The following is a 16,685-nucleotide window of genomic DNA, read 5'->3' as shown; positions in this document are numbered from 1 at the left end:
TCTGTCCTGTCTGTTTCTAATTGTCCGTTTTGTTGGTGCCTCCCAGCTTGTGAGTGCGTCTGGACGGACTGGATTGATGTGACCTACCCAGATGGTTCTGACAGGAACAGTGGTGACTACGAAACCTTTGAGAACATCTGGAAGAACAACCCCTCCTGGGAGTGTGCAAAAGTTGAGAATATTTCGTGCCGAGCAGAGAAATTCCCTAACACTTCCATTGCAGATTTAGGGCAGAAGGTGCAATGTGATGTTAACGTAGGGCTCATCTGTAACAATAAAGATCAGCAGCTAGGAGGGATAATACCAATGCCAGTCTGCCTCAACTACGAGATCAGTGTCTGCTGCACGCCCAACAAACCAGAGTGTCTTCCATCTCCAAGCACCACGAGCACCACAGCTTCCACAGCTTCATCCACAACGAGCAGTGTGACCCCTCCAATATCAACAACCGCTCCAACGCCAACAGAAGGGGAGACTTCCAGCAGTACCACCCCTACCCCCACCACCACCACCACCACCACCACCACCACGATGCCACCCAGCACCACCACCAGCAGCAGCAGCACCTCACAGACGACAACTACTCCTCCTGTCTCAACAACACCCATTTCAACTACTTCAAGCACATCCATGCCCACGCCAACATATACCACCACCACACCAAGTCCAGGTGCTTCTCTGATCTGTGCTCTTGTGTGTTTCCTTGCTGTGGGAAATTGAAGGTGTGAGCCCCTCCATTTGTGCCTCTGTGTGGGATCTGAGATTGGACTGTTTGCTGTGTATCTCCTGAAGTGGCCTTTGCCCGAAGGCCTCCCTTGGGCTAGTTGTTTCAGAAGGAGCAAGGATACAGGGCTCTATGTCCTCCTGTCCTGTGGAGATATTGATCCTCTTGGTACTGTGCAGACATCCTTCCCTGACCACAGATTCCCATCTCAGCTCTTACTCCATGAGTTAGTGAGGTGTTCAGGTAATGAGGCAGAGATAGAAATCCCCCAGTAGATGAAAAGCATTACTCCTCCTCCTCTCTTCCCTACTGGTAGATCTGTCTGATTTTGGGAGACGCACCTTCCAGCACTATCCCCAGTATCTTCACAAGGCGTGGAGGGCTGTCACCCTGTGTGTGTGCATGGATGTCAGGGATTCTGCTTTCTGGGGCCAGAAGGGAAGGGCTGGTGCTGGGTACCTTTGCTGTGCAAGGGGTGGACTGATCTCTTTAGCTCTGTGGCAGCTGCCTCACGTGCAGCTTCTGTTGAGTTCACATTGGGTCCCACTGATGCCTTTGTGCCTTTGTCTGTTTTCTCTGTCCCTGCTGTTTCTAACAGCCCCACCTACGCAGACACCAAGCACAGCATCCACTACACCAGAACCATCAACCACTCCCTCGACACCAGAGACTCCCACCAGCACTGCCAGCACCACGATCCCCTCCAGCTCCACCACCACCATGGGCACCCCCAGCACGACAACTGTTACTGGACCATCAACACCCATTTCCACTACTCCAAGCACATCCACACCCACACCAACGTACACCACCACCCTATCAACTCCAGGTACTTCTACATTTTGTGCTCTTACATGTTCCCCTGCTGTTAGAGTAGTGAAGGTCTGTAAGCACCTCTTTTTGCCTCTGTATGGAATCAGGGATGGGCATAATTCCCAGGTATTCTAGGAAATGGCCGGTTCCAAATCTGGTGTTTTGGGCTGGTTGTTTCATAAGAAGCGAGAATTCAGGGGTCATGGGGAGAAGGTCTTGGCTTCCCTGACTCAACAGGGTTCCAAGTAGTCATTTCACACTGGTGCCCAGCTTAGAAAGATGCTGAACTGATGAGAAATATTGCTTTTGCTGTTTTTGGACCTCGTCCTTCTGTTGGCCAGAATGGCATCACTGGAGCTGTGGAGTTCAATTGGAGTGGGACTTGGTCTAGTGGCAGTGGCATATATCAGGCTCTGTTTGGACACAGCTGTGCCAAGTTTTTTTCCTTTCGCCTTTTCCCTTGTCCTGTCAGTGCTAACAGATGTTGTAACAGATGTTGGAAGGAAGGATTCCCCAGCCAGGCTTTTGGGAACAATTTCTCTCTGCAGACTGCCTCTTGCTGTGATCTGTGGCCTTTGATGAGATTCACTAGTGCCCAGGGAAGTCGTTCATCGGGCCTTCATTGCACGACAGGGATATCACATGACAATCAGGCAGGAATATATTCACAGAATCAGTTAGGTTGGAAAAGATCTCTGAGATCATCATGTCCAACACCACTATGTCAATGAGATCATGGCACTAACTGTCACTTCCACTTTTGTCTTAAAGGCCAAGAAACACTGTGGCTCTGCCACCTCCTTGGGCGGTCCATTGCAGTGTCTAATAATTTGTTTTCTGGAGAAATTCCTCCTAATATCCAACTTAAACCTCCCCTGGCACAACTTGAGACTATGTCCTCCTGTCCCATCCTGTTAGTGCTCTCATTCCTGGGCATGCTTCCTTGCCTCACCAGAGCTTCCCGTCTCAGCTCTAACCACAGGATTTAGTCAGGGGTTCTATGTAATGAGGCAGAGATAGAAAGTCCTAGCCAGATCAAAAGTATTGCTCCTCCTCATCTCTTACCTGTTGGTAGGTTTCTCTGATTTGGTGAGAAGCTCCTTCCAGCACTATCCCCAGTATCTTCACTAGGCAAAGAGGGACATGACCCTGTCTGTGCATGGATTTCACAGTCTTTTTTCTGGGGCCAGAAAGGAAGGGCTGGTGCTGGGACTTTTGCTGTGCTAAGGTGGGCTGGCCTCTCTAGCTCTGTGGCAGCTGCCTCATATGCAGCTCCTTTTCAGTTAACATTGAGTCCCACTGATGCCTTTGTGCCTTTGTCTGTTTCCTCTGTCCCTGCTGTTTCTAACAGGCACAACTCCATCCACACCGAGCACACCAAAATCGACAACCATTCCCTCACCACCAGAGACTCGCACCACCACCACCAGCCCTCCAAGCACAACAACCACTGTTCCTGGATCAACAACAACCATCTCAACTCCTGAAAGTATGTTTCCGAAAGCAATAGTTCCCACCAAAACCCCTCTGCCCCCAGGAACAGAACTGACAAAAAATTGTCTGGTTCTGTTGTCATTTCTGCCGTTGCTATGGGAGTAGTGAAGGTCCATGAACAGCTCCATATGTGTCTGTAGATGGGATCAGGGATGGTGTAACTCCTGGGCATCCCAGGAAAATCTGTGGCCAAATCTGGCCCTTGGGCTGGCTATTTCATAAGAAACAAGGATTTAGGCGTTCTTGGGGGAAGGCCTTGCCTATCCTGATTCAACAGTGCTCCAAGGAGGTATTTCATGCTATTGCCCATCTTAGGCTGACACTGAACCTATGGGTTATATTGCTTTTGCAGCTGTTGGACCATGTCCTTCAGCTGGCCAGAATGTAGTTGCTGGACACGTGGAGTGCAATTGCAGTGGGACTTGGTCTTGTAGCAGTGGCATTTCAAGCTGTGTTTGGGCTCAGCCCTTTCTCCTTCTCCTCTGCCCTCTCAGTGTTAGTGGTTGTCAGCTGTTAGACATGTAAGAAGGCAGGATTCTCTTGCCAGCCTCTGAGGGAACAGTTTCACTCTGGACACTGCCCATTGCTGTGAACTTTTGGTCTTTGGCTGACACTTCACCTGGTGAGATCCACTAGTGCCCAGGGAAGCCCTGCATCTGGCTGACATTGAAATATGGGGGAACCACATGCCAATCAGGCAGGAACGTATTCCTAGGCATGCTTTCTTCCCTGACTCCAGCTTCCACTCATATCCCCTATTCCATGAATTAGTGAGGTGTTCAAGTAATGAGGCAGAGATAGAAAGCTCCAGCTAGATCCAAAACATTGCTCCTCCTCATCTCTTACCTATTGGTAGGTCTCTCTGATTTTGGGAGAAGCACATTCCAGTACCATCCCTAATCTCTTCACCAGGAGAGGAGGGCCATGACCCTCTCTGTGCATGGATGTCAAGGAGTCTTCTTTCTGGGGACAGAAAGGAAGGGCTAGTTCTGGAAACCTTTGCTGTGCTAAGGGTGGGCTGACCTCTCTAGCTCTGTGGCAGCTGCCTCATGTGCAGCTTCCATTGAGTTCCTGTTGGGTCCCACTCATGGCTTTGTGCCTTTGCCTGTTTTCTCTGTCCCTGCTGTTTCTAACAGCCCCACCTACAAAGAGACCAAGCACACCAGAAATGCCTACTACTGCCCCACCAACAGGACCTGGAACTCTCTCCAGCACTGCCAGCACCACAATGCCCCCCAGCACCACCACCAGCTTCAGCACCCCTAACACAACACCGACTGTTACTGGCTCGTCAACAACCTCCTCAACTTCTTCAAGCACATCCACACCCATAACAGAATATACAACCACCCTGCCAGCTCCAGGTACTTCTGTCTTGTCTGATCTTGTGTCCCCTTTCTTTGGGAGTAATGAAGATCTGTTAGCACCTCCATTTGTGCCTCAGTATGGAATTGGGGATGGGTGTAACTGCTGTGCATCCCATGAAATGTCCTTTGCCCAAAGCTGGAACTTGGGCTTGCTGTTTCAGAAGTGATGACAATTCAGGGGTCCTTGTGAGAAGCTCTTAGCTTCCATTACTCAACAAACATCTAAGAAGGTATTTCATGCTTAGAGAGATGCTAAATTGATGGGAAATCTTATATTCTTGTTGTACATTGTCCTTCGATTGTCAATAATGTAGTCACTGGACTTAAGATGTGACATTGCAGTGGGAATCACTCTTGTGGCACTGTAATTTCAGGTGCTTTCTGGGAAAAATTTTGCAGACTTCCTTCACTGTCTTCTCCTTTGCAATGTCAGTGTTAGTGGATGCCAATGTTTATAGATGCAGGAAGCAAGGATTTTTGTGACAGACTTTAGGGAACAGTTTAACTCTGCAGACTGTCACTTCCTCTGAAGTGTGGTCTTTGGCTGATGAGATTCACTAATCTTCTGGGAAACCCTTCAGAGAGCTGGCATTGAATCAGTAGAACTCTTATGACAATGAGGCAGGAATATATTCCTGTGTGTGCTTCGTTCTCCAACCACACATTCCCCTCTCTGCTCTTGACCCAGGATTTAGTGAGGTGTTAAGGTATTGAGGCAGAGATAGAATGCCCCAGCCAAATCCAAAGCATTACTGCTCCTCATCCCTAACTTGGACTTTCTGATTTTGTGAGAAGCATTTTCCAGAACCATTCCCAGTCTCTTCCAAGGAAAGGAGGGACATGACCATCTCTGTGCATGGAAGTCAAGAATATAGCATTCTGGGGCCAGAAAGGGGAGGCTGGTGATAGGGATCTGTGTTGTGCTAAGGACAGGCTGCCCCTCTAGGTATGGGGCAGCTGCCTTGTGCACAACTTCAGTTCACATTGGGTCCCACTCATGCATTTGTGCCTTTGTCTGTTGTCTCTGTCCCTGCTGTTTCTAACAGGCACAACAAGCACAACTCCAAGCACAACATCCCGTACAACGGAATCGCCAACCACTTCCACATCACCGGAGACTCCCACCACCACTCCCACCACCACTCCTACCACCACCACCACTCCCACCACCCCTCCGACCACCACTCCCACCACCACTCCGACCACCACTCCCACCACTCCTCCCACCACCACTCCCACCACCACCACCACCACTCCCACCACTCCTCCCACCACCACTCCCACCACCACCACCACCACTCCCACCACTCCTCCCACCACCACTCCCACCACCACCACCACTCCCACCACCACCACCGGACCTACGACAACAACAACTCGACCACCGATTGTGCCAACTCCTGAACGTATGTTCCAAAATCAAATAATTCCTGCTGAAAGCCCTCTGCATCGGACTACAGTACCAACAAATAATTCCCTGGCCCTGTTGTCATTTCTGGCCTTGCTGTGGGAGTAGTGAAGTTCCCTGAGCCCCTCCATTTGTAGATCTGGATGGGATCAGGGATGGGTGTAACTTCTGGGCATCCCAGGAAAAGTCCTGTGCCCAAAATGGTCTTTGGGCTGGCTGTTAAAAGGAGCAAGAATACAGAGATCCTTGCCCATGCTGACTCAACAGTGGTCCAAGGAGGTATTTTGTGCTTGTGCCCAGTTTAGACAGCTACTGAAGTGATGGGAATATTGCTTTTGCTGCTTATAGGGCCATGTGCTTCAGCTGTCCAGAATATAGACACTGGACCCAAGATGTGCAGTTGGAGTGAGGCTAAAGTTTGTGGCCGTGGCTCTGTTTGGGCACAGCTGTGCAGACCTTCTTCCCTTTCTCTTCTGATTTGTCTGTGTGGCTATTGCTGTTACTTAGCAGCTGTTTGGGCTGTATTAAGCTTCCGTGGCTTTTGATGGTAGAGTTTGGGGAATGGATTTAGAGTGCAGATTGCCCCCTCTGACAGACACAAGCTCTAGGCAGCTGCATTCTCCCAGCGTTCCTGTTGGTGCTTGTCTCCAGCGATCTGTGCTGCTGGGAGGCAGCTGAGGCTTTGTCAGCAGTGTATGTGCTGTGCCTGCTTTCCCAGTGGATGAGTGCCTTTCCAGTGGTTGGTTTCTCCGTGGGAGGGTGTGGTGGCTTGCATGGCCCAGGAAGCTGAGAGAGTGGCAGGAGTCTCTGCTTAGTCCTGCTCTGCCTCATGTGTGCATCTTATGTGAGTGTTTTTTGCACACGAGAGTCTATATAGAGCAATGTGAGCCAGCTGTGGGGGCACACACATAACTCACCAGTGCCCGTGTCCTGATTTGGGCCTGGAGCGGTTTGTGGGGCCAAGGAGGGGAGGCCTGGCCACACCGCTGAGCTTTCTTGTGGCCAGTGTTGGCTGAGTGCAGCAGCATCCTGATGGGCACTGCTGAGTGCAGGGGATGCGCAGAGCACCACCTGTGCGTGAGCTGGTGCCCTGCATTGTTGTCTCTGTCCTGTCTGTTTCTAATTGTCCGTTTTGTTGGTGCCTCCCAGCTTGTGAGTGCGTCTGGACGGACTGGATCGATGTGACCTACCCAGATGGTTCTGACAGGAACAGTGGTGACTACGAAACCTTTGAGAACATCTGGAAGAACAACCCCTCCTGGGAGTGTGCAAAAGTTGAGAATATTTCGTGCCGAGCAGAGAAATTCCCTAACACTTCCATTGCAGATTTAGGGCAGAAGGTGCAATGTGATGTTAACGTAGGGCTCATCTGTAACAATAAAGATCAGCAGCTAGGAGGGATAATACCAATGCCAGTCTGCCTCAACTACGAGATCAGTGTCTGCTGCACGCCCAACAAACCAGAGTGTCTTCCATCTCCAAGCACCACGAGCACCACAGCTTCCACAGCTTCATCCACAACGAGCAGTGTGACCCCTCCAATATCAACAACCGCTCCAACGCCAACAGAAGGGGAGACTTCCAGCAGTACCACCCCTACCCCCACCACCACCACCACCACCACCACCACCACCACGATGCCACCCAGCACCACCACCAGCGGCAGCAGCACCTCACAGACGACAACTACTCCTCCTGTCTCAACAACACCCATTTCAACTACTTCAAGCACATCCATGCCCACGCCAACATATACCACCACCACACCAAGTCCAGGTGCTTCTCTGATCTGTGCTCTTGTGTGTTTCCTTGCTGTGGGAAATTGAAGGTGTGAGCCCCTCCATTTGTGCCTCTGTGTGGGATCTGAGATTGGACTGTTTGCTGTGTATCTCCTGAAGTGGCCTTTGCCCGAAGGCCTCCCTTGGGCTAGTTGTTTCAGAAGGAGCAAGGATACAGGGCTCTATGTCCTCCTGTCCTGTGGAGATATTGATCCTCTTGGTACTGTGCAGACATCCTTCCCTGACCACAGATTCCCATCTCAGCTCTTACTCCATGAGTTAGTGAGGTGTTCAGGTAATGAGGCAGAGATAGAAATCCCCCAGTAGATGAAAAGCATTACTCCTCCTCCTCTCTTCCCTACTGGTAGATCTGTCTGATTTTGGGAGACGCACCTTCCAGCACTATCCCCAGTATCTTCACAAGGCGTGGAGGGCTGTCACCCTGTGTGTGTGCATGGATGTCAGGGATTCTGCTTTCTGGGGCCAGAAGGGAAGGGCTGGTGCTGGGTGCCTTTGCTGTGCAAGGGGTGGACTGATCTCTTTAGCTCTGTGGCAGCTGCCTCACGTGCAGCTTCTGTTGAGTTCACATTGGGTCCCACTGATGCCTTTGTGCTTTTGTCTGTTTTCTCTGTCCCTGCTGTTTCTAACAGGCACAACCCCATCCACACCAAGCATACCACCCACTACATCAGAACTGCCAACCAAGTCACCGGAGACTCCCAGCACCACCACCACCACCACCACCACCTCTCCGAGCACAACAACCACTGTTACTGGATCACCAACACCCACCTCAACTACTTCAGGCACATCCTCCCCCTCACCAACATACACCACCACCCTATCAACTCCAGGTACTTCTAAGTTTTGTAGTCTCATATGTTCTTTTCCTTTGAGGGTACTGAGGGTCTGTCAACACCTAATTTTTTACCTTGTATGGCATCATGAATGGGTTTAACTTCTGGAGAGCCCCTGAAACAGCCTATCCCCATAGCTGCCCCTTTAGTCTGTTTCAGAAGGGACAAGGACCCAGTAGCTTTTTGCTGCTGTTGGACTTTGTCTTTCAGCTGGCCAGTGTGGCATCACTAGATACATGGGTTGTAATGGAGTTAGGCTTGATTTTGTGACACTTGCATTTCAAGCTGTCTTTAGGCACAGATGTGTAGACCTTCTTCCCTCTCTTCTGCTCCTTTGCCATGTCAATAGTAATGCTTCTCAGCTATTATAGATGTAGGAAGGAAGCATTCCTCTGCCAGGGTTTTGGTTTTGGTTTCACTTTGCAGACTTTCTATGAACTGTGGTCTTTGCCTGACAAGAGTCACTAGTACTCTGGTAACTCCTCACGTCAGAAAACCACATGCCAATCAGCCAGGAACATATTCCTGTGCATGCTTCATTCCCTGATCACAGCTTCCCCTCTCAGCTCTCACCCCAGGATTTAGTGGGGTGTACTAGATAATGAAGCAGAGATAGGAAGCCCCAGCAAGATCAAAAACATTGCTCCTTCTCATCTGTTACCTATTGCTAAGTCTTTCTGATTTTGTACAAAGCACCTTCCAGCACTACACCCAGTCTCTTTGCGAGGAGAGGAGGCCCATGACTTTGTGTGTGCACAAATTTCAAGGAGTTTGCTTTCTGGGGCCAGAAAGGACTGGCTCATGCTAGGGATCTTTGCTGTGCTAGGTGTGGCTGACCTTTCTAGGTCTGCGGCAGCTGCTTCATGTGCAGCTTCTGTTTAGTTCCTATTAAGTCCCACTGATGCCTTTGTGTCTCTGTTTTCTCTGTCCCTGCTGTTTCTAACAGGCACAACTCCATCCACACCAAGCACACCAAAATCGACAACCACTTCCTCACCACCAGAGACTCGCACCACCACCACCAGCCCTCCGAGCACAACAACCACTGTTCCTGGATCAACAACAACCATCTCAACTCCTGAAAGTATGTTCCCAATGCTAGTAATTCGCATAAAAACCCCTCGGCCTCTAACCACAGAACCAACAAAAAATTCTCTGGTTCTTTCATCCTTTTTGGTCTTGCAGTGGGAGTAATGAGGGTCTGTGAGTACATCCATTTGTGGGGCTGTGTGGGATCAAGGATGTGTGTAACTTTTGGGACTTCCAGGAAATGAGTTGTGCCCAAAGTTCATTTGGGCTGTTTCAAAAGTGATGAGGATGCAGGAATCCTGGGACAGACAAGAAGGTCTTGTCTTTCTTGATGTAACAGTGCTCTGAGGAGGTATCTCATCTTGCTGCCCAGCTAAGACAGATGCTGAACTGATGTGAAATATTGCTTTTGCAGCTGTTGGACTGTGTCCTTCATCTGAGCAGTCATGGAATACATGATGGGCAGTTGGACAGTGACTTTGGGTTTTGGCACTGACATTTTAGGCACTGTTTTAGGCTGTATAGACTTTTTCCCCTGTCTCCTCCTTCTTGGCCATGTCTGTGCTGATGCTTGTCAGTGGTTACAGATGTAGGAAGGATTCCCCTGCCATGCTTTTGAGTACATACTACCTCTTGCAGTGAACTGTGATCTTCAGCTGACAAGATCCACTACTACTCTGTGATGTACTTTATCAGGGTGACATTGGGAAAATCACATGACTATCAGGCAGAAACATATTCTGGTCCATGATCTGTTCCTGGACCACAGATTCCCCTCACCTTTTACTCCATGAATCAGCGAGGTGTTTAGGTAATGAGGCAGAGATAGAAAGCTCCAACTAGATTCAAAGCATTACTCCTCCTCATCTCTTCCCTACTGGTAAGCCTCTCTGATTTTGTGAGAAACACCTTCCAGCACCAGCCTCACTCTTTTCAATAGGAAAGGAGGGCCATGACTGTCATTATTGAACATGAACAAAAGACGAAAGACTCCAAATATTTCAGAGGGCAAAAAGCATAAAAAAACTTTAATTGTTTATTTTATAAGGTTTCCGATACAGACTTAACACGTTTGTTGAACAGGACTGACACCTCCCCAATCCCACTGGTCAAACTAGAGAAACATGTTGTTTCAAAATGTTTTTCTCTGAGAACCAGAAAAGCAACATGCCACCTGGAGAAAGATTGTTTTGGGAAAGGATAGTTGTTTTGCCAAGATTGTTTTGGGAAGAAGCTTTCCTAAGAAACTTTTCCCTTGGGAGAGGAGTTAGCAGCTACCAGCAGGCTAAAATCTCTAAGGCCCAAAATTATCAGGCCCATACCATGACCACCTCTGTCCATGGATATCAAGGACTTTTTTTTCTGGCTGAGAAAATAAGGGCTGGTGCTAGGAACCTTTGCAATGCTGAGGGTGGGCTGACCTCTCCAGCTCTGTGGCCTGTTCAATTCACATTGGATCCCACTCATGGCTTTGTGCCTTTGTCTGTTTTCTCTGTCCCTGCTGTTTCTAACAGCCCCACCTACGCAGACACCGAGCACACCAAAATCAACAACGACTCCCTCGACACCAGAGACTCCCACCACCACAACCAGCACCCCGACAACAGCCACTGTTATTGTTGGATCACCAACACCCACCCCAACTACTTCAAGCACATCCTCACCAACACCAACATACACCACCACCCTACCTACTCCAGGTACTTTTATGTTTTGTGCACTACTGTGCTGCCTTCCTGTGGTTGTAATGATGGTCTATAAGCACCACCATTTGAGGCTCTCTATGGGATTCAGGATGAGGGGTTAACTACTGGGCATTCCAGGAAATGTCTTGTGCCCAAAGCTGGTCTTTCGGGCTGGCTGGTTTCAGAAGAAAGAAGGATTCAGGGGTCACGAGGAGAAGGCCTTGGCATCTTTCATTCAACAGTCTCTGAGGAGGTTTTTCATCCTAGTGCACAGCTTAGACAGATGCTGAACTGGCGGGAGATCTTGCTTTGCTACTGTTGGACCTCGTTCTTCAGCTGGGCAGAATGTAGCCGCTGGATCCATGGTGTGCAGTTGGAATGGAGTATTAGTTAGTGATACTGGCATTCTAGACAGTCTTTGGGAAAAGCTTTGTAGACATTCTTCCCTTTCTCTCCTACTCCTTTGCCTTGTCTATGCTAATGGTTTTCAGAGGTTATAAATATTGTGAGAAAGGATTCCCCTAACATGCTTTTGGGAGAAGTTTCACTCTGCATACTGCATCGTGCTGTCAATTGTGGCTTTTGGGTGACCAGATCCACTAGTATGCTGGGGTGTCCTTTATCAGGGTGACATTGGGAAAATACCATGACTATCAGGTACCTACTCTAGTGCATGCTTCATTCCTGGACTGCATATTCCACTCTCAGCTCTTGCTCCAGGATTTAGTGAGGTGTTCTAGGTAATGACTCAGAGATAAAAAGCCTCAGTGAGATCCAAAGAACTACTCCTCCTCATCTCTTATCTATTGGTAGGTCTCTCTGATTTGGTGAGAAGCACCTTCTAGCACCATCCCCAGTCTCTTCACCTGGCAAAGAGGGCCATGACCATATCTTCATGGATGTCAAGGAGTCTCCTTTCTGGGGCCAGAAAGGAAGGGTTGGTGCTAGGAACCTTTGCAGTGCTGAGGGTGGGCAGACCTCTCTAGCTCTGTGGCCTCATGTACAGCTTCTGTTCAGTTCACATTGGGTCCCACTCATGCATTTGTGCCTTTGTCTGTTTTCTCTGTCCCTGCTGTTTCTAACAGTCCCACCTACGCAGACACCGAGCACACCAAAATCAACAACGACTCCCTCAACACCAGAGACTCCCACCAGCACCCCGACAACAGCCACTGTTATTGTTGGATCACCAACACCCACCCCAACTACTTCAAGCACATCCTCACCAGCACCAACATACACCACCACCCTACCTACTCCAGGTACTTCTCTGGCCTGTGCTGTTGTTTGTTCCCTTCCTGTGGTTGCCCTAAGGTACATGAGCACCTCAAATTGGGCCTCTCAGTAGTATCAGGGGTGCGTGTAACTGCAGAGCATCCCTGGAACAGCCTTTGCTTAAAACTTGCCTTTCATCTGGCTATTTAAAAGGAACAAGGTTTTGGGGTTCTGGGGTAAAGGTCTGGTCTTCCCTCACTTAAAAAAGACTCAGAGATGTTTCATGCTGATGCTCAGCTTACACAGATCTTGAACTGATGAGAAATCCTGTCTTTTTTGCTTCTGGACCTCTTCCCTCAGCTGGCCAGAATATATTCACTGGACGTACATGCAATTGTGCCATGGCTTTGGTTTTTTGGTACTGGCATTTTAGGCACTGATTTGGCATAACTGTGTAGATCTTCCCTCTCCCCTGTTCCTTTTCCCTGTCAGTGCTAATGCTTATCAGCTGTTCTAGATGTAGGTAGGATGGATATGCTTTTGGGAACAGTTTCACTCTGCAGACTGTGACTTTCTTTGAATAGTGGTCTTTGGCTGATGAGATCCACTAGTACTCTGGGAAGCCATTTCTCAGAGTGACATTGGGAAAACCACATGCCAATCAGGCAGGAACATATTCCTGTGAATGCCTCCTTCCCTGATCACAGCTTCCCATCCCAATTTTTACCCCACGATTTAGCAAGGTGTTCGAGATAATGACACAGAGATAGAAAGCTCCAGCAAGATCAAAAACATTGCTCCTTCTCATCTCTTACCTACTGGTAGATCTCTCTGATTTGATGAGAAGCACCTTCCAGTACCATCTCTTTGCTTAGAGGGAAGGGCCATGACCCTGTGTGCATAGATTTCAAATATTGTACTTTTTGGGGCCAGAAAGGAAGGGCTGGTGCTAGGGTAGGCTGACCTCTCTAGCTCTGTGGCAGCTGCCTCATGTGCAACTTCTGTTCAGTTGACACTGAGTCCCACTGATGCCTTTGTGCCTGTTTTCTCTGTCTGTGCTGTTTCTAACTGATGCCTTTGTGTTTGTTTTCTCCGTCCCTGCTGTTTCTAACAGGCACAACTCCATCCACACCAAGCACACCAAAGTCAACAACCACTCCCTCGCCACCAGAGCCTCACACCACCACCACCAGCCCTCCGAGCACAACCACCAGTGTTCCTGAAAATGTTTTCACCAGAACCCCGACGCCTCCAGTCACGGGAGCATTAAGTAATTCCCAGGGTTTCATGTCCTTTGCTGGTTTTAGAAAGCAGGGTTTATTGGCAGCTTAATATACTTTAGTATACTTTAGTACTATACGAAAGTATAGTACTATACTATAAAGTCCTTTAGTTTCTATACTCTGCACTAATGTAGTTGATTATATTTTAAAAACATCTCAGCTAACCTATCAGCAGCAATGTCACAGCCCCTACTGATCCAGTTCATCTGCCTCTGTTAAAGGGCATGAAGTACATAAAGGAGTTTGCCTGTCCTCACCTAAATGTGAATTAATTTTCATTGAAGGACTGTCCTTGTGGGCTGCCTGAGCAGAACCAGTGTATCTTAATTCCTTTAGCATCATTACTGCACTCTTACTATGTACACAGTGCTTCCCTCTCTACTATGTGTCACTTATATCATGCTATAAAAGCACAAATAGATGGCTCTGAGGCTGGCGTGTGAGCATCATCAACACTTTTTAGCATTGTAATCAAAAACTATTTTAAAAGAGTCTCCATTAGCAACTATAATGAAAACTGGCCACATGAAAAACCAGAAAAGTGTATTTGGGGTTCATAGCATCCCAAAATAGCTTGTGTGTGAGTAGTCTTAAAGGCTTGGGCATTAGAAATGGAACACAGACTGCTCCAGCAACTGCTCAGTTTCTGTAAAATCAAATGACTGTGAGCATAATCAATGGTGGTGTGAATGTGCCACATGAAGCAGCATAGGGAATAATGATCTTTCCACAGAATATAGTATGACAGCACTACAGTATTAACCAGAGTTCACTGATCTACTCAGTGGATTCCCCTGGGTCTAGGACTGCTGAACTGTTCTCTGCTATATAAAGTTTTAAAACTGCAGAAGATGTTCCCTCTGACACTGATTGTTGATAAAGTGTTTATATCAATGTCTCCTATGCAAGATGTAGGAGATTTTGCTAATAATCCCTCAGTGATGCAAAAACCATTAATAAAGAAATTTCTGCTTTATTTCTATCTAAAGACCCTATGACTAGGTTTGTTAACTACATATGCTTAGTAGAAAATGACATGACATTAGGAAGAAAATGCGATTTCCCTACTTAAAATACTGTTTTTTCTGTATCTTAAAGAGACACCTGAACCAGAGGTGCCCACAAGCACTCCAGTTACTCCTTCAGCTACCCCACTGCCAACAACAAGAACAACAGTAATAAGTACAGTGTCTACTCCCAGCACCACTAGTCAACAGTCAACATCACCAGTATCAACAAGCCCAGTGACAGCTACCACCTCTGAAGTCACTACAACAGGATCAACCACCAAGATCACCACTTCAGCCCCCACACCCTCAAGATCCACCAGCACCACACCAGTAACAGGAACACCTGTCCCTGAAACCACCACCACCAGGACCCCAAGCCCTCCAACAGGATCATCTACCACCACTTCCAGCCCTGGCACCACCACAACCTCGGGACCAAGCAGCCCTTCGGGAACACCACCATCAACATCAACAACCCCATTCACTGGAACAGCATCAACCACCAAGATCACCACTTCAGGCCCCACACCCTCAAGTTCCACCACCACCACACCAGTAACAGGAACACCTGTCCCTGAAACCACCACCACCAGGACCCCAAGCCCTCCAACAGGATCATCTACCACCACTTCCAGCCCTGGCACCACCACAACCTCAGGACCAAGCAGCCCTTCGGGAACACCACCATCAACATCAACAACCCCATTCAGTGGAACAGCATCAACCACCAAGATCACCACTTCAGGCCCCACACCCTCAAGTTCCACCAGCACCACACCAGTAACAGGAACACCTGTCCCTGAAACCACCACCACCAGGACCCCAAGCCCTCCAACAGGATCATCTACCACCACTTCCAGCCCTGGCACCACTACAACCTCAGGACCAAGCAGCCCTTCAGGAACACCACCATCAACATCAACAACCCCATTCACTGGAACAGCATCAACCACCAAGATCACCACTTCAGGCCCCACACCCTCAAGTTCCACCAGCACCACACCAGTAACAGGAACACCTGTCCCTGAAACCACCACCACCAGGACCCCAAGCCCTCCAACAGGATCATCTACCACCACTTCCAGCCCTGGCACCACCACAACCTCGGGACCGAGCAGCCCTTCGGGAACACCACCATCAACATCAACAACCACTTCAGGTCCCACAACCTCAGTGTCCACTCGCTCCACCACCACAGTAGGAACAGAAATAAGTACCCCAACGACAACCTCTGCAACTGTTACTACTCCAACAACATCACCTGCATCAACCAGCCCTGTGTCAACCACCACCTCTGGTACTACTCCAACAGAGAGCTTTACCACTACTTTAGGAACCACCTCTAGTATTGTCACAATCAATGCAACCACCACCTCCACCACCTTCAAAACCCCTCGTCCTGGCTCAACCACTTCATCTGGGCCTACTGCAACATCAACTGCAGTCACCACTATAGGAAGTTCTACACACAGTGCAACTCCTCCAGTTAATGGCTCAAGTTCAACTACAGGTCTAATACCTACCACTCCTAAAAAAACTTGTACTATCTTCCCTAATGAATCTTATGAGGTGAGTAGATTTCATGCTTTCATTGTGCTTCGGATGGAGACTAGACACATAGCTTTATTGTTAGTAACATGGAGAGCAGGCAATAAACTGGATAGGAAAGGAAGTATCAGTCTGTTCTATTTCTTTAGTTTTCTTGGGCATCAGCAGGACTTCCAATGATATTTGGATTGATAGCTTATATATTGCTATTAGCTCTTCAAGGATAATTTTTAAAAAGTTTTCTGTAAGGACCTGGATCGCATTCTGTTTGTTTTTGTTGCAGAATAGCTCTGATGAAGAGGAAACCAAGAGCTAAATGGTGCTAAGCTATCTTTTCTATTTCTGCTTTTGAATAAGTCCAAAGTGGGTAAATGTAATTTGTGTGTTTACATTGCAGCCCAACAAAATTACACAGGGCTGAATTTGTGTGAGTTTGGGATGAGTCATATTTGTTCTCAGAGTGGTTTCAGGAGA

At 48.4% G+C, this 16,685-nt stretch overlaps 1 protein-coding gene across 1 annotated transcript in view; it reads left to right on the top strand.

Annotated features, from left to right (window-relative positions):
* The window catches only part of MUC2 (mucin 2, oligomeric mucus/gel-forming), a 56,789-nt gene that overhangs the window by 28,020 nt on the left and 12,084 nt on the right, over nt 1–16,685 (top strand). The window contains exons 33-41 of the mRNA XM_063398212.1: nt 47–644; nt 5,629–5,804; nt 6,956–7,582; nt 8,235–8,438; nt 9,388–9,525; nt 10,985–11,170; nt 12,241–12,417; nt 13,485–13,640; nt 14,752–16,232. Coding sequence (XP_063254282.1) covers nt 47–644; nt 5,629–5,804; nt 6,956–7,582; nt 8,235–8,438; nt 9,388–9,525; nt 10,985–11,170; nt 12,241–12,417; nt 13,485–13,640; nt 14,752–16,232 — 3,743 coding nt within the window. The remainder of the gene's footprint in view (nt 1–46; nt 645–5,628; nt 5,805–6,955; nt 7,583–8,234; nt 8,439–9,387; nt 9,526–10,984; nt 11,171–12,240; nt 12,418–13,484; nt 13,641–14,751; nt 16,233–16,685) is intronic.

The sequence above is a fragment of the Prinia subflava genome, chromosome 5 (genome assembly GCF_021018805.1).
Source record: "Prinia subflava isolate CZ2003 ecotype Zambia chromosome 5, Cam_Psub_1.2, whole genome shotgun sequence".
Classification (NCBI taxonomy): domain Eukaryota; kingdom Metazoa; phylum Chordata; class Aves; order Passeriformes; family Cisticolidae; genus Prinia; species Prinia subflava.
The sequence above is the reverse complement of the archived record's forward strand: the minus strand, read 5'-3'. Positions and strand labels throughout refer to the sequence as shown.